Source organism: Euleptes europaea, chromosome 2 (genome assembly GCF_029931775.1).
Source record: "Euleptes europaea isolate rEulEur1 chromosome 2, rEulEur1.hap1, whole genome shotgun sequence".
Taxonomy (NCBI): domain Eukaryota; kingdom Metazoa; phylum Chordata; class Lepidosauria; order Squamata; family Sphaerodactylidae; genus Euleptes; species Euleptes europaea.
In genome coordinates, this window is record NC_079313.1 from 9,892,353 (window position 1) to 9,910,107 (window position 17,755).

Consider the following 17,755-nt stretch of genomic DNA (forward strand, 5'->3'; position numbering starts at 1 on the left):
CTGCTCTTAACCACTACACCACACTGGCTCCCAACTATTCCACAAAAGCTTCCACTGGCTAAAACCTTGTTCATCTGTAACGTGCCACAAAAGTTCTATTTATTTTAGGGTGTCTCTATGTATGTGTGTGTGTGTGAAGGGCGGGGGGGGGGAGAGATTTTCCACGATATTTAGGGCTATTGTTAGGGTTGCCAAGCTCCAGGTAGGGCCTGGAGATCTCCTGGAATTCCAAATCTCCAGACAACAGATATCAGTTCCCCTGGAGAAAATGGCAGCTTTGGAGGGTGGACTCTATGGCATCGTCCCCTGCTGAGGTCCCTCCCCTTCCCAAACCCAGTCCACCCCAGGCTCCACCTCCAAAATCTCCAGGTATTGCCCAATACCGAATTGGCAACCCTAGCATGGAGAGAAAATATCTTGCTACCAGGCTAGGCTGATTTCAGTCTTCCTTGGATCTCTCATAAGAGCTAAAAGTTCAGCCATTTGTGTTCAATTATGTTAAGGTCGACTGCCCTTACACAATGAGGCTTCAATCAGTGAACAGAAGAGGGGGTCACAGGCACGCATGCGCTAACATAAAAGCCCTTGTGGCTCTATTTGTCTTAGGTGCGTTCCACCTCCGCCACCTGGTGGCCAGAAACAGTATAGCTCCAGATGGGATTCTGTAAAAGAAATGAATTTAGCTTGCAAACGTTTTTGGATAGTGTCTCTTTAAGAATCTCCACCAACTGCAGGAAGCAGGAAGCCCTGTTGCCAATTGCAAACTCCTCCTCTCCCCTGGGTTTCTGCCGTTTGCTTCCCGGGAGGAGGAGAAAGACACGTGAGGGTATGCAATCACACGGGTGTTTTAAACGAATGCTTTCTGCAATTGCTCCCGTGTCTTTTGCGTTTGATCTCCTGCCGAAGTGGGGTGATTTGTTTCTCTTCCCTCCCTCTTTGCACGCTGACTCGTTTGCAGTCATTTTATAGGCTGCTTTCCGACGATCCTAAATTGCGTAGAGAACAGATCTATCTGTTGCATTTGTATTCTGCCTGTCGTCCAAGGAGCACAGGACAGACTAATAGCCTCGCAACAGCTTTGTAAGGTAGGCTACTCTGCGGTCAGCTGCTAAGCTAAGCTGACTGAGCAAGTTTCACAACAGAGGAGGGATTTGAACCCGGGTCTCCCCAGTCTGCTGCTTTAACCCCTACACCACACAGACTACAGAAGTGCCATGTAGTGAAATTCAGCAGTTACGTATTAAAAGCATCTGGGGTTCTACATCTGGGGACCAAAAATGAGGAACATGAATACTGGATGGGGGATACGCTTCTGGGTAGCAGCGTATGTGAACAGGATATTGGGGTACGGATGGACCGTAAGTTAAATATGAGCAGCCAGTGTGACGCAGTGGCAAAAAAGGCCAATGCGATCTTGGGGTGTATCAGCAGAGGCATCACATCCAAATCACAAGACGTCATAGTCCCGCTGTGCACTGTATTGGCCAGGCCGCACCTGGAGTATTGTGTGCAGTTCTGGAGGCCCCACTTCAAAAAGGATGTGGGCAGAACGGAGTGGGTGCAGAGGAGAGCGACGAGGACGATCAGGGGCCCGGAGACCAAGCAAATTCCATGCTGGCCATAATTAGACGAGGAATAGAGAATAAAACTGCTGATATTGTACAAATCTATGGTGAGACCACACTTGGAATACTGTGTACAGTTCTGGTCACCGCCCGCCCCCCCCCCCCCACGCCCCGCATCCATTAGCAGTCTTAAATTTGGAAAAATGAGGGGGGGAAATCATACTGAAACCTTCCTTTAGCTAAGAGAGGCAAGAGGTTGGCTGTTTGTACCCCCCGACTCACGGTGGGACAGATGTGTCTTTTTGCACCCCCAGTGATAAATTCCTTTGAAATCTGCTTCTCTGGGTTCTTTTGCCCCTGTTGCGGGAGGATAGGGGCCTGGGCTTAGAACTGCCTTTGGAGCACTTAACTGAGCCTCCTAATTTATTTTTCTCGTTTGTTTTCCCCCTCGTTAATGCGTTACCTGTTCGGATTTTAACGCAGCTCCCTAGCCAAACTCAAATTCCGTTCAAAACGGTCTAACGTTAATTTTTCTCTTCCCATGGAATTCAAAGCCAAGACAGTCCCGGTTCAGAATTGATCCTCCCCACCTTTACAAAAAATAATATTAATTTTCAAGCCATCTCCTTGTTTTTCCTCCCCACCTCAGTATAAGCTAATTCTTTTCCTCTTGAATGCTTTCTCAGGTTGTCGGTTGCTAAATGGTATCACTAAACCCTTTGGGAGCGCTTCTCCAGTTACCTTTGGGGAGGACAACTCACTTCTGATCTTCCTTTTTACTCTGCTCGTCCTTCGTTATCCCTTCCGTCCTCACACCGACCCTGTGAGGTAGGTCTGGGTGGGAGAGCCACTGGCCTAGACAGCTTCAGGGTTTGGAACCGGGCCTCCTTGCACAGCCTAACTACTCTGCCCCTCCCTCCACTGGCTGTCTCCTGTGCATCAGCATCCAAAATGAAGAGGAGTTGTCTCTAAAGAGGGTTTGATTTCCGTTCCAGGCAATCTCGAGCACAGTGGTGATCCAAACTCTGCTCCAGCTCTATGCTGCTTCTCACTGTGTTGCCATTGGTGGGGTTGTGCTGGCAGATCGCCGGGATCCAGGTGCCCAAATGGCTGCCTCTTCCGTGATTTGCCCCAAGACTATGAGCAGGTGAGTGTTCAGGCTGTCTTCGAAGGTGGAAACTGGAAACCTGTTCTTAAAAACAGCTGCCCCAATCAGTGCATAAAATGACTAAACTGAGGCTGTGGTACTTTGGTCACATTATGAGAAGACAAGAGTCACTGGAAAAGACAATAATGCTAGGAAAAGTGGAAGGCAGCAGGAAAAGAGGAAGGCCCAACAAGAAATGGATGGACTCTATAAAGGGAGCCTCAGTCCTCAGTTTGCAAGACCTGAGCAAGGCTGTTAAAGATAGGACATTTTGGAGGATGTTAATTCATAGGGTCGCCATAAGTCAGAAGCGACTGGACGGTACTTCACACACACACATACACAAAGTGTGCATGAGTAGTACATTATTTCAGTCTTGCAAATTAAGCCAGTACATTTATTAGTCCTGAATCGATCAGTTTCAGCCTGGGTAGAGAAATTCCTACGATTCCAGAATTACTTTTGCTAATTATGCAGCTTCGTTTCCGTGGGAGCCTCAGTCTACTTTTTTAAATCTAATCACGGGGGCTAGACTCGCTTACGCGGAATATTGGAAATAAGATTTGGTCCCCAGGATGCGTGAATAGATTGGCAAAATCAGGGATACCTATACCGTGAAGACAGTTACTCTTTCACTGTAGGGTGGGTGCTTACAATATTTTGAAACCATTTGTGTGATTCAGACATCTGCATAATTCTATCTTATTTAGAAGTATTGCATTTAAGGTATCATAGGTTTTAATTTAGGAGCTTCTTGTTTTGTTTTTGACAATTTCTATTTTTTGTTTGTCCTAATGTTCTAATTCATCCTTTTGAGAGAATAATACTGTTCTGTTTGTAAAATATGTTATAAAATAAAGGAAAAATACAGTTCGTAGTCTTCATGGGTATCGATTCAGATATGTGAGGAGTAAAGTAATTGATCCTAATTGTTCTGTGTGTGTTTTTTTCAATAATCAAGAGTCATTTCTCTACAAAAATTAACATTTCTTGTCCATATAGCTGTAAGGACAATTTTTTGTGGGTCATACCTTAATTTTGTGGTGAATCTTATCATTTTAATATTATTTTTTTTTAAAATGCCGTATCATGAAGAGCAGTTTCTTCAGTTACTAGATCGCAAACATTTTTTTCTTTGAAATGCCTATGTATACCCAATTGGGGAAATCTTTCTGTTAAAAAGCCACACGTTTTCAGTTCTTTGTAACTTTTTAGGCAGTCCTAATTAAAGTATTGCCCTGACCTGGATGGCCCAGGCTAGCCTGATCTCGTCAGATCTCAGAAGCTAAGCAGGGTCAGCCCTGGTTAGTATTTGGATGGGAGACCACCAAGGAATACCAGGGCTGCTGTGCAGAGGAAGGCACCGACAAACCACCTCTGTTAGTCTCTTGCCATGAAAACCATAAAAGGGGTCGCCATAAGTCGGCTGCGACTTGACGGCACTTTACACACACTTAAAGTATTACCATGCTGTAGCTTTGAGACTTCTCCCTTAATGAATGGATGTGCCTACCTGAATTTTGTCACATTTATTTATGAAAGTTATCTGTGCCTTTTAATAGGGGAACATGTTGGTGGGTTTCCTTGCCTAACAACAATACATACACACACACCCAAAGTGAGTGTCAATTCAAACTATGAATTTGTGCAGGTTTGTAAATCATCAGCAGGGGTATGTTTTTCATTCTGTTACATGTGTGCAGTGCCTATCACAACCTTGTGTGTGTGTGTGAAGTGCCGACAAGTCGCTTCTGACTCATGGAGACCCTATGAATCAATGTCCTCCAAAATGTTCTATCTTTGACAGCCTTGCTCAGGTCTTGCAAACTGAGGGCCGTGGCTTCCTTTATTGAGTCCATCCATCTCTTGTTGGGTTTTCCTGCTGCCCTCAACTTTTCCTAGCATGATTGTCTTTTCCAGCGACTCTTGTCTTCTCATAATGTGACCAAAATACGACAGCCTCACAACCTTAGGCATTCTATAAATGTTTATTTTATAATTTAGTTAACGCCTTCATTTATAGTCCGCCTTTCTTGCTGAAACTCAAAGAGTGAAATAAATAGTAAATCAGCATGAGCCAGCGTGGTGCAGTGGTTAAAGAGCAGTGGCCTCTAATCCGGAGAAGCGGGTTTGATTCCCCGCTCCTCCACATGAGCGGCGGACTCTAATCTGGTGAACCGGGTGGGTTCCCCCCATACCTACACATGAAGCCAGCCAGGTGACCGTGGGCTACTCACATTTCTCTCCGAACTCTCTCAGCCCCACCTATCTCACAGGGTGTCTGTTGTGGGGAGAGGAAGGAGATTGTAAGCAGGTTTGATTCTCCTTAAAAGGTAGAGAAAACCAGCATATAAAAACCAACTCTTCTTCTTCAGTACTTAAAATATGTGCTTACTTTTCTATTTTCCCCTTCCTCACTGAGAATCAAGGTAGATCGCAACTAAAAAGCAATGCCGCATGATAACGTGCAGCTCACAAGATGAGAGAACGCTGCAGTAAAACACAGGATAATACAGAAAAGCAGAAATTGCAAGATTGGAGAGCAAGGCCGTAAAACACTTGACCGTGTACGCTGAACAATGTAATACAAGTTGGATTACAAAGTTAGAAAACAATGCAATAAACAAGCCAGGAGCCCACAGAGGGGGGATAAAAACAATATGCAGCAATCTAAATTGGTGTTGCTAAAACAGGCCTGAGGCTAGAAACAAGCCGGGAAAACAGCAGGAAAAAAAGAGAGTTTAATTTCTTTTGCAGCAGCCTGGCTTAGCCCAAGCTCATCTGAGTTTGGGGGTTAAGCAGGCTCAGCTCTGGTGAGCCCTTGGGTGGGAGACCGCCAAGGAAGACCAGGGTCGCTACGCAGGGGCAGTAGGGTTGCCAGGTCCCTCTTCACCACTGGCAGGAGGTTTTGGGGGTGGAGCTGCTTTGAGATTCCTTAAAAGTAGAGAAAAGCGGGGTATAAAAACCAACTCTTCTTCTTCTAGATGGAGAAAGAAAAGCTCTTGAGTGTAGACTGGCAAAAGATAGAAATGGATTCCGAACAGTGTACAAGGCATTCTCGCTCACTTGATTTTTTGCGCACATAATTTGATGCATTAATGTATCCAACCAAGCTACATTTCCCCAAATGCTCTTTCTGCATATCAGTTGTAATTCTTGGGGTGGATTTCCAGTGTCGAGATTGGACAGCTCCCGCTTCTTCTTTCTTAAAAATTTTTACAATTGTATTTTAAATCCTTTCCCCATCAATAGTGTCCTGCCTTTCCTCCGAGGCTCTGAGTCCCTCCCCCATTTGGTCCTCACAACAGCCCTGCAAGGCAGGCTAAGCTGAGAGTTTTTTTTTTTAATTATTATTATTTTTTATCATGGGGTACAGAAAAAGAAACAGGGAGAAAGGGTAATGGGGGAAGGTACATCATTTTTATATCACTTTTTATGTCCCGTGCAACCCACCATCTATATCTGCTAATCTTTACTCAATACCATCTTATATATTCTATGTGTGTGTGTGTGTGTAAAGTGCAGTCAAGTCGCAGCCGACTTATGGCGACCCCTTTTGGGGTTTTCATGGCAAGAGACTAACAGAGGTGGTTTGCCAGTGCCTTCCTCTGCATAGCAACCTTGGTGGTCTCCCATCCAAATACTAACCAGGGCTGACCCTTCTTAGCTTCTGAGATCTGACGAGATCAGGCTAGCCTAGGCCATCCAGGTCAGGGCTATATTCTACATACTCACACAAAAACATAATAACAAGCTTATTTTCCCCTAACTATATATTCTTCTGAGATACTGTCTAACCTTTAATCATCAAAATAATCTTTTACTCTGTTTAAACAATGTCCACCATTGATGAAAATAAGTTCCTTCTACTTCTGATCACTTCCAACAGTTGGTTGGATTAGATTTGTACATCTTTTGCAGATCCTTTGGGGCAAAGTGCCAGCGATAAAATATTTTGTACCAGTTTTCTCGTATTTCTTGTGACTTTGAAAAATTTAATTTCTGACTTCCACATCCTCTCCCAGATTTGCATTGGAATCATTTCTCCAATATTCTGCATCCATTTTATCACGCTAGGCTAAGAGTTAAGTGACTGGCCCCCTCAGCCTTCATGACTGAGGAAGGATTCGCACCTGGAATTCCTCTGCCAGCTTCAGGGCTCTGTCAGCCCTCCGTGCTCTTCTCTTGTGCCCCCAGGAGTACCTCGGTTGCTGAGCCAATCTCTCTGTGTGTCCACAGGGTGAGTTCAGTCCTCAATCGAGAGGCGAAGCAGTTTGGAAAGAAACACATGTTCGATGGGAACGAGGAAACATGCTGGAACTCTGACCAGGTGAGATGGAGCGCTTATCCAGGGCAGAATATAATTCTGGAGTGTTCGAACTGCTTCACATACATTAACTCAGACATCTTACAACATTGTGTTTTTATAACCCATATTGCCAGGGAGGGGGTAAGTTCTTGGCCAAGCAAGATTCACACCAGAGGCTTTGAAAAGCACCCTTGTTGCTTCAGATAAAACCAAACCTTTCTCCATCTCAGCGCAAGTTTTGAAAGAACCACTTCGGGGGGGAAATTCTGCGTGGTTCAGTTTCGACTGAGGAAAAGCTGCCTGTGGAGAGGGGCCGTGGCTCAGTGGTTGAGCATCTGCTTGGCATGCAGAAGGTCCCAGGTTCAATCCCCGGCATCTCCAGTTAAAGGGACTAGGCAAGTAGGTGATGTGAAAGACCACAGCCTGAGACTACCTTCCTTGATTCCTGACAAGCCACTTAAAGAACACTTGTTGTTTTAACTGGGAAAGTCTGGCACAGCTGACTGAGAAATGGCGCAAAAATAACGGGTCACATTTGCACCAGGGACAAACACTGGCGCAAGGGGATTTTCTAGTCAAAGCAGCACGGATGAGAAAGAAGCGTGGACTGGTGAATGTTTGGCACATCAGTCACTAGAACCGCCACCACACAAGGCCTTTAAAAGTCAGACGGAAGGTCTTTAAAAGGACTTTAAAAGTCATCCATGCTTCTCTGCTAAGTTTCATGAAGGGAAGGCACCCCAAAAGTGCCTTGGGGAAAGCATGCACGGTGCTTTGAGGGAAGAACACATATAGTGTCTTGAGTTCCAGAGATCAATCTGAATTGCCCCAGTGATCTCTGTTTATTAGGTATTTAGACAATGGATACCAAAGTTAATGAATCAACAAGACAAAGAGACATTTCCAGGAAGGCATCCTCTGGTACATAAAAGGATTAGCTAGTACATAAAAGGATTAGCTTAGCAAGCGCTCAATAATTAATAATACTACGTGATCTATGTGACTTATGTGACCAGTATTTGAAAGTGGACTTTGGCTGGGAGCTTTCCAGAGACCTAGAGCTTGTTGTAACCAATATTTCAATATGGCAAGACTCAGGGTTTTGTGGAACCAATATTAAAATGGCGAGGGTGTGCCCAGCCGCCATTAATTGGCTTCAAAAATCTCTACATCCCACCTTTTTCTTTTTTATATTGCGAGAGCAATTTATATGCATATGGAAGATTGTCCCGGGTCAGGTAGAGAACTTGTGGGGCAGGAAAGAATAACTCCTTGCCTTGCTGAAATAAAGCAGGTATACATTGTAGAAAACAGCAGAAGGTCACGCAAAGAAATAAAAAACAAAGGCTATACATATGCAACTGGGTAAGCTGAGTCTTAATTAACTGGCTGTTGTCGGTGAGATTAAAGCAACACATACTCAGTTTGACACAAAAGATGAACATTAGAGTCACATTGCGCATCTAATATTTGTGATTCTCGTTTTGTCTTTTGAATACTAAAATTAGGAAGTAAAATGGAGAATCGGCTAAGACAACATTGTACTGCTGACAAATTGGCAGGAACATAATTAAAGGTTCACTGTCCACATGTAAAAAATCCATCCAGATGGCAAAGAAATATAGGCATAATTTTGATACATAATTTTGATACATTGATACAAGATACATTTTGAGGTTTAGAATAGTTCCATAAAGCTTGCTTAAGATGGACACTCCCTCCAGAAATCTTAGAGGAGGTACAATTTACCATGTGAACACAGGAAATGTTTTCATGTGAGGCAAAAGGAGTTTATAAGTAGGTATTTCCCAATGAGCTAGGGTAGAATATTGAATATCAGATTCATTTAAAAATCTACTTAGGCCTGTATCATTATCAATGTTTCCAGGATGCTTACATACAGGAATAAAGCAGGTGCTCAAAAAGCATGTGTAAATCATTATCTTCAAACAAGCAAAAATGTGATACATTATATACATTAGATAAAAGTTCCCAGATATTAAATTGTGGGTGATCAGCAAACCTGACAGCTTGAACTCTTTGACTTTCTATTATTAACATAATACACAAAATTGTCATTGAATTAGCAGTGAGCTGAGCAAAAATTCTCAAAATTAACAGTTAAATGATTAAGAATAAATAAAATTATGTTAAGTTGTAATTGTATTCACTTCTGATGTAGGGGCTCACATTTCATCCTTTTTAATGGTTTTTGCAGAACTGTTTTTACAATAGTCTGGGCAGTAGAATTGTATGTAATTCCATGGCATAGCTTGACATCTCATTGTATACAAAACATTTGAAATTCTTGGAATACAGATGCATCATCAGTGCAGGGGCATTATCAGTGGCTTAAGGGGCAGTCCCTTGTAGTTTTATTACATAATGAAAGTATATGGAAGATCACCTCCCTTCCTTGGCGGGAGTAGCTGGTGTCAGAAGTGGGATGAGGTGAGAAACTTTGTACAGAATGAAAACATAAAGATTAAAATATGCAGGATTAACAATAAAACACAAAATAGTCAAGCACTTAAGCAAAGGGAGATAAAATAAACCCTTGAGATTCAGTTTTTATAAGGGAAACTAGTGGAGGGTTCCTTCTTTTCAGTTGCTCTCCCCCTGCCAGGTGACTTGGAGGGTGGAGACCAGCAGGGAGACAGTTAAACTGTCGTTGCTGCAGACCAGAAGTCTCCTGTGTGGAGATGGCATAGAGGAACCACAGGGAAGCCTGCAGCAGGGAGGTCCACCAGTAGTTGCAGTGGTCCGAGAGCAGACACCTGCATGCTTAGAGATAGAACTTAGACACATTAGTGGCTAGAGGGGGCACTCGATGAGTGCAGTGCCTTGAGGCATGGCAGAAAATAAAATCATTTAGGTGGAGAGAGCTGAACGCAGTCAGCCCTTCAAGTAGAAAGGACCTTGCAGGGAGAAAGCTAGCCAGAAGGGGCTGGCAGGGCATGCCAGGGCATGCATAGCACCATTAACTGAAGCCTGATCAAAACTTTTACTTTTCTCCCTTCCTTGCTTCCTAAAGAATGAGAGGTACATTTCGGTCGCTAAGAACCAGGCAGAAGTCTAAATGATAAAAACCAGTTGGCTGGATAGGCTACAGAACTAGGCATCCTAGAGCAGGTAGACATAACTAATCAAGGCAATATACATATTTATAAAACAAATTGAAAAAGGTGTCTCTCTCTCACACTCCTAGAGGAGAGAAAGCAAGATTACTGGGGGGTCCTTTAGGGGAACCCCAGCATACGTGAAGTTAAAACAAAGGTGTTCTCAAAAGGGAAAGGGAAAGAGTCCAGTAGCACCTTAAAGACTAACAAAAATATTTTCTGGCAGGGTATGAGCTTTCGTGAGCCACAGCTCACTTCTTCAGATACAGCTAGAATATAGATACAGACAGACTAACACGGCTACCCACTGTGAATTATCAAAAGGGAAAGGAAACAAAAAATAAACAAAGAGCCTATGGTTAAAAAAAACACTTAAAACAAGTAAAAATACTTACCAAGAAGGGTAGAGTGTACAAACTTAACAATAGCTTTCCAAAAATAGAAAAAGACAGACTTTACAAAACTTGTGTTGCCTGTTGGCTGAACATGACAAAGAGGCATGGTGCCCATGAGCATGTACAGAATGCCATATGGTAAGGCAGCCACAATTGTGGTAGTAAAACAAAATCCAATTTGACACCTTTCCAAATTAAAACCAAAATTTCCAAAATAAAGCTTTTCCTTTGGCGTCGTGTGTAATTTGCAAACAAGTGTGAAAGGTTCCTATAAGAAGGAATGGGGGTGAGAGCAACAAAAAGGAGTGCAAAGGGACTGTATCTCTGTGCATGTGCAGAGCGCCGTTGAGGACAGTGAACGGCACAAACAAAAGACTGTTGGAGCTTGCTGTGGAAGCAAACACACAAAAACAAAACAGGACAGAAGATTGGGGACAGGACAGAAGCTCAGAGGCTATTCCCTGCCTCTCAATTCTTGACAATTCAAAATGCATACTGAGTGCCAATTAATTTTCAAAACAAAATCATAAAAGCAAGAACTATTTGATTATGGTACTTATGAAATAAACTGTGTGTTTCCATATAAGTGTAACATAACATTGATTCACTCAAAAAGGAAGAAAGCTTGCCCCTGGGAGGATCAGCGCTTCCCAGATGAGAGAGGAAGATTCATGAGACCATCAGGGCCTAGAGAGCCCATGTGGCTGTACGCCTAACACAAACATAAAATCCATGAGGGAAAACAAAAATGGGAGGGGTTCGAGTGCCTGGATGCACTCCTACCTAATTTGTATCTGCTTATTTCTAGACAATTCAAAAACCTTTCACCAAGTTCCTATTAAAAAATCCCATTCTGTGGCTTCTGAGCTACAGTCTCAGGCAAAACGCCATTCCTACAATTTTTACTTTCTCAAATACCTACTTCTCTAGACATCATATCTATATACTGTACCCTTTGATTTTTATCAGAATATAGGCAAGGGGGTGGAGAGCGCAGCTTAGTGGTCTCTCCCCCGCCCCTTTTGATTTCCTTAAGGAAGAAAAGGCGGCAAGAGCCACTTTCAATATAATTTCTAAAAATGCAATCAATAATTTTCAATATATGCAAAAATGAAGCAATAGACATTACTGCGCAGTAATACACACCAAAAGTAAATAAAATTGCATAACTTTATACTTAAACTATAATGCAAAATAAGCAGGTTAAAAGAGACTAAGGGATAGATAACTTTCCTAAAATTCATATCACACAAGAACTGTAGCAAGACTTTTATTAATCCATGGTACCTTAAAGATTAACAAAATTTGCTTAAGAATACTAGAATTTTTGTCTTGCCAATTTTTGTTCCTTTTCTACGCAAAACACATTTTTTTTTCTTAATTCTTAGTGCCAACACGGCAATTTAACCTGAATACTGAGGTTTTAGTTTAGAAAAAACAACTCATACATTAACATCTTTTGTCTTAAAAGAAAAACACAATAACAGAGCTTTCAATGATACAAACAACTTTTTATTGAAACGTAAAAATTTGCATTTGGCATGCTTTTGAACAATTAATGTGATTTTTGCCGTTGTGTGCATGCTGATCATTTGTCTAACCTTTGACTCAAAGCAAATCATCCAAAGCAAAGTTGGTGCAGTATGCAGGACTAAGGTGAAAACAGAAGGGTGGATATCTTGCTGTCTTGCTACTATACTTACTGAGGTTTTCTGTGAACGGCCTGTGGCAATTTTGCTGTTCTTTCTGGTCAGACTCTTCTATTTTGGCTCTTTTTGCTAAAGAGGAGGAGGAAGAACAGAAGGTGAGCCGCCCTGCCGCATGTGACATGGAAGCGCTCCCATTGAGCTGCTGGGCAGAGGGGCAGGTGATGTGAGCAATGCCCTCAGGCGCGCGTGGAGAGGGGAGCAGCCCAGCCCCGCGTCCCTCTGGCTTTCTAGTAATGAACTCTGGCGAACTCTGTGCTGGGGCGACGGCGCACGTGCCCACAGAGAGGGCTCTGAGTGCCCCCTCTGGCACGCGTGCCATAGGTTCGCCACCACTGGCCTATTGGCTACCACCTGTGATATCACCAACTTCCTCTCTTCTTATCAATCCCTTGGTGCCATTCGGCAATGATTTTTTGGAATCCAGTCCAGTTACTTATTGCCTTGAGCACTGGTAGGGTTGCCAACCTCCACGTAGCGCCTGGAGATCTCCCGCTATTACAGTTCATCTCCAGGGGACAGAAATCAGTTCACCTGGAGAAAATGGCCACTTTGGCTGGTGGACTTTATGGCTTTATACCCCATTGAAGTCCTCCTCTCCCCAAACCCTGCTGTCCTCGGGCTCCATCCCTCCATATCTCCTGATATTTCCCAACCTGAAGTTGGCAACCGGTTGCAAAAGAAACTGAACTTTTTTCTTGCTTTTATTGGCAAGCAGATGTCCTTGGGTTCCCATTTGATACTCTTCCAGTGCCTGAAAAGTTTTGGGCCATTCCCTATTGCTCCACAAAATCCTCTTTTAATCAGAATTTCTTCCACATTTTTTTCTTGGTGTTAGGGCTCCACCCAGTGGCTGACATTGGAGTTTCCACACACGGTCAAGGTCTCCCAAATTCAAATACAGTTCCAGGGGGGATTTGCGAGTCGGAAATGCACATTGCATGGTAAGGCTTGAAAGTTAATTGACACAATACGAGGAGCTGGGGACCCTTAAACCTGCATTGCTTATCTTTCAGGCAGATGACACAGATATTGTGGTCTAGAACTGCAACTTTAAATACCTGGTGAACACAACAGGTTGTATACATCTGGGTCTGGGGGTTTCTGTAATTAAGCGCAAGGGGGTCAAGAGCTTTATTCGTTTTCCTGGTGACATCAGATATCCCAGCTGAATCCCACTGTATAGGTTTTTAATCCTCCACGTCTAGGAACAGTCCCTCTAAGTACTAGATGCTGGGAAGCAAAGAACTGGGTAGCTCATAAGAACATAAGGAAGGCCCTGCTGGATCAGACCAAGGCCCATCAAATCCAGCAGTCTGTTCACACAGAGGCCAACCAGGTGCCTCTAGGAAGCCCACAAACAAGACGGCTGCAGCAGCATTGTCCTGCCTGTGTTCCACAGCACCTAATATAATAGGCCTGCTCCTCTGATCCTGGAGAGAGTAGGTACGCATCATGACTGGTATTCATTTTGACTAGTAGCCATGGATAGCCCACTCCTCCATGTTCACTCCCCTGTTAAAGCCTTCCAAGTTGGTAGCCATCACCACATCCTGGGGCAGGGAGTTCCACAATTGAACTATGCTCCACGTGAACAGCTAGAAACAGAATGTTGGGTTAGACTCTTGGTCTGATCCAGCCACAGGGATCCCAACCTCCAGGTGGGACCTGGGGATCCCTCAGAATTATAGCTCATCTCCAGACTACAGAGATCAGTTTCCCTAGAGGAAATGGATGATCTGGAGGGCGGGCTCTATGGCGTTGTACCCCACTGAGGTCCCTGTCTTCCCCAGGCTCCATCCCCAAAGTTTCTGAACCTGGATCTGGCAACCCTACCCCCCCCCCCCCAAATTCCATTCTGGTGGCCAGGGGGACCTGGCAACCTGATCCGGCTGGCTGTTCTTTTACTCTCAAGAAAGTCCAAGCTTCCACTACGACAATTTACTCTGCCAAAAGAGGCGGCTGTTCTAACAGGACTGTATTAAACCTTTTCACAACGTGGTCACAAATTTCGGAGAAAACTCTTCCATGTTCCCTCTTGTGTTCGATGATGTTATCTTACTGTGTTTTATCAGATTACAGTCTGGTCACAGCATCAGTTCATTTTCACTTAAGCTGTCTGCTTATTTGTCTACAACTCTGCCCACCCTCACCATCCGGTATGGTCATTTCTGCCTGGGAGTTTTACCTGGGGTTCGAGGCTCCCTCGACTCACACTTTTCTGTTGCAAATCCAAAAATTGCTATGCACCAACAAAGTCACCAAGCTCAAATCAGGAAGCATTTGAGTCCCTGCCTATTGAAACGCTGCTTTGTAATTGGCTGTTGTGCTTTCTGTGAGAGAAACATCCATTTCCCCTCTTCCCCCGGCGGAAACCCACTTGCCGTTTTACACACCTTTCAAAAACAAAACAAAGCACTCTAAAAGAAAGGGGGAGGGGGGAGAAACCCAAGCATTGTTTTTAAACCCTTTCTTGTGTGAGTCTGTTCAGAAAGAGAAATCAAGAAGCATTTGAGTTTTCCCCCTGATAACGCTGCTTTGTAAATGACTTGCTCCCTTCAGCTCCCCTGTCACACGCTTTGACTTATGCATGGAGATTTCACCTGGGCTGATCTCAGGGGAGATTGAAGTACAGATCGGGTTAGTACAGGAACAGGAAGACCTGGGATTTGCCAGGGCTGGCCGTGAGGTCATCTCTAATGGACCGAAAACTCATGCATAACTCCAAGGAACAACTGAGTCAGACTGGGGGTGAATGAGAGGGAAAGTACCCATGCATAAACAACCTATGTGTAACTGCCAATTCTGTTGATTTTTGACAGGACTCACACCGACTCTTTCTATGTCAACTTTTCCCTTTTCTCCTTACGTTAAGAATTTACGTTTAAAAGACTCATGCTGGAATTCATACCAAGCCTCAGTTCCTCGTCCCCATAACATTTCCCTGTACAATTTTCCTTCATATATCTGACAAAGTAGGCCGTGATCCACAAACTCTGATAATGACATAGATGTTGTTCATCTTGTAGGTGTCGCTGGGTTTTATTCTGTTTGGCTACGACAGACTATCTCAGCTACCCCGTTAAAAGTTTGTCTTGGGGTGGGGGCATGGATAGGGGAGGGGCTGTGGCTTAGTGGTAGAGCATCTGCTTGGCATGCAGAAGGTCCCAGGTTCAATCCCCGGCATCTCCAGTTAAAGGGATCGGGCAAGTAGGTGATGTGAAAGACCCCTGCCTGAGACCCTGGAGAGCCGCTGCCGGTCTGAGTAGACCAGTGATTCCCAACCTTTTTTTGACAAGGGACCACTAGGACTTTTTTGTTCGGTGCAGGGACCCCAAGGTTCAAAATAAAAATTCAGAGAATTTGAAAATAAACTTTAATCATAACTGTTAGTTAAACATTAAACTTAGAATAATATTTGAATATATATTTTTATAATAGAGAACTTTTAATTGAAAATATTAATTTATTATGGGTTTATAACTTTGTTTCGCGAACCTTAATTTAGTTCTCGCGGACCCCTGGGGGTCCGTGGACCCCCGGTTGGGAACCAGTGGAGTAGACAATACTGACTTTGATGGACCAAGGGGCTGATTCAGTATAAAGCAGCTTCATGTGATGGTGCCCGTACCACAGGCTAAGCCACTGCTGTAGGCAAGTCTTCATCTGGCCACACCCTACTGACACCTCTTTCTAATTTCTTCAGGCTGCCGCCAAGGAGAAGAACTTTCCCAGATCACTGAAGTATACCCAGAAGATACAAACTCTCTCCAAATATCCTTTTTCTTTTTAACTCGCTGGGGCTAGAAGATTCTGGAAGCTCTGCTCTCCGGGGAAAACAGGTTACAGCAGCAAAACCCAAGAGTCCTTAACAGCTTGTGCTCTAAGAAGCAATTCACATATTACTTTGTAATCACTTGAGGGAGGCAGGAAATAAGTGGAATCTCCCTCTTGCCCCGAAACCTGGTTGTTCCATCTCAAGAAAACATTCTGTAGAGTTGAAAAAGCTGCCCTGTCCAAGATTTAGGAGAGCTTTCCCTGCAAGAGAAAGTTTAACTATTTAGAGCAGAGGTTCCCAGTCAGGGAGCACTTTTCAGGAGAGAAATTTGTCAGGGAGCACTAATTTTCACCTAGCACCCATGTACTAAACCAAATGACAGTAGTAGTTTTCTTTCCAGTCTCTTCACGGAGCGCTAGGAGATCTTTCGCGGAGCACAGTTTGGGAACCTCTGATTAAGAGGCCTTTATTTATTGCCTATTTTATCTTACCCTGCCTCCACAGAGGTACTATGGCAGAGGTTCATCCCATCCAAACAGACAAACCCCCTTCCCTCCAAAAAGCAGATTGCAGTCATTCCTGGTGTTTGGAATAGTTTGTAGATCTTTCAAGAAATCACAGTATCTCAGCTTGATGCCAGCAGAAGCTTCCCCATCCCAAATGCAATACATTGTAGATGCACTGGATGTAAAGTTGCCAACCTCCAGCTGGGGCCTGGAGATTTCCTGGCAATACTACTCCCAACTCCTGAGATCAGTTCTGCCAGGCAAAATGGCAGCTTGCTGAGGGTGGACTCTATGGCCGTTTATGCATGACTGTTTCTTTGCGGCCACCCTGCCAACTACTTCGGGGGTTTGCTTTCATTATGCTTGCATTTTCCAACCGTCAGAGGTCGCCTGGCTCTCCCGGGGCATTTATGTGCCTTTTCCCTGCCTTTTCTGGATGCTGGCGAAACTCGAATCCAGAAAACAAAATGCGCGGGGAGAGCAAGGCGACCTCTGACAGTCAGAAAATGCACGTGTAACTGTAGCAAAGCACCGAAGTAGTCGGCAAGGTGACTGCGAGGAAACAGCCATGCATAAATGGTCTATGGCATCCTGCCCTGCTGAGGTGCCACCCCACCCCAAAATCTCTAGGAATTTCCCAAACCAGAGTTGGCAAGTCTGACCGGAGGAGTGGTACAATCAGTTTGGTTTCCCATTTGCAGAAACCAGATTGGCCACCGGTGCTATTATGAAGAAATGGTTTTTATATGCCGACTTTCTCTACCACTTAAGGGAGAATCAGACCGGCTTACAATCACCTTCCCTTCCCCACAACAGACACCCTGTGTGGTAGGTGGGACTGAGAGAGTGTGACTAGCCCAAGGTCACCCAGCTGGCTTCATGTGTAGGAATGGGGAATCAAATCCAGTTTACCAGATTAGCCACCACCACTCATGTGGAGGAGTGGGGAATCAAACCCAGTTCTCTAGATTGGAGCCCACCGCTCCAAGTCACCGCTCTTAACCACTACACCAGCCTGGCTCTTTATGACTGGGGATTCTTCCACGCTGGCTATCATTTTTTCCCCTCCTTAATTACTCTATGCACAGCTTTTTTCTCTCCGAGGCGCTTTTGGATAAACTGAAAATCACCTTTGAGGACAGCACAGATTTCTTTGGACGAATCGTCATCTACCGCCTGGATGTTCTCGGGGGAAAGCTTTAATGCAGAAAGAAGCTAGCGACGGATTCC

The 17,755-nt window shown here is 44.2% G+C and overlaps 1 protein-coding gene across 1 annotated transcript; it reads left to right on the forward strand.

Annotated features, from left to right (window-relative positions):
* Positions 1-2,649: 2,649 nt before the first annotated feature.
* Positions 2,650-17,738, forward strand: NR2C2AP (nuclear receptor 2C2 associated protein). Its single transcript, XM_056845381.1, has 5 exons — positions 2,650-2,712; positions 6,952-7,042; positions 13,080-13,185; positions 15,948-16,015; positions 17,612-17,738. The coding sequence occupies exons 1-5, from the start codon at positions 2,672-2,674 to the stop codon at positions 17,726-17,728; spliced, it is 423 nt and encodes a 140-aa protein (XP_056701359.1). The 5' UTR covers positions 2,650-2,671; the 3' UTR covers positions 17,729-17,738.
* Positions 17,739-17,755: the final 17 nt, after the last annotated feature.

Coding starts and splice junctions, on each gene's coding strand:
- NR2C2AP (XM_056845381.1), top strand. CDS start 2,672: ATGGCTGCCTCTTCCGTGATTTGCCCCAAGACTATGAGCAG. Junction 7,043..13,079: donor CATGCTGGAACTCTGACCAG/GTGAGATGGAGC, acceptor TCTTGGTGTTAG/GGCTCCACCCAGTGGCTGAC. Junction 16,016..17,611: donor AAGATACAAACTCTCTCCAA/ATATCCTTTTTC, acceptor TACTCTATGCAC/AGCTTTTTTCTCTCCGAGGC.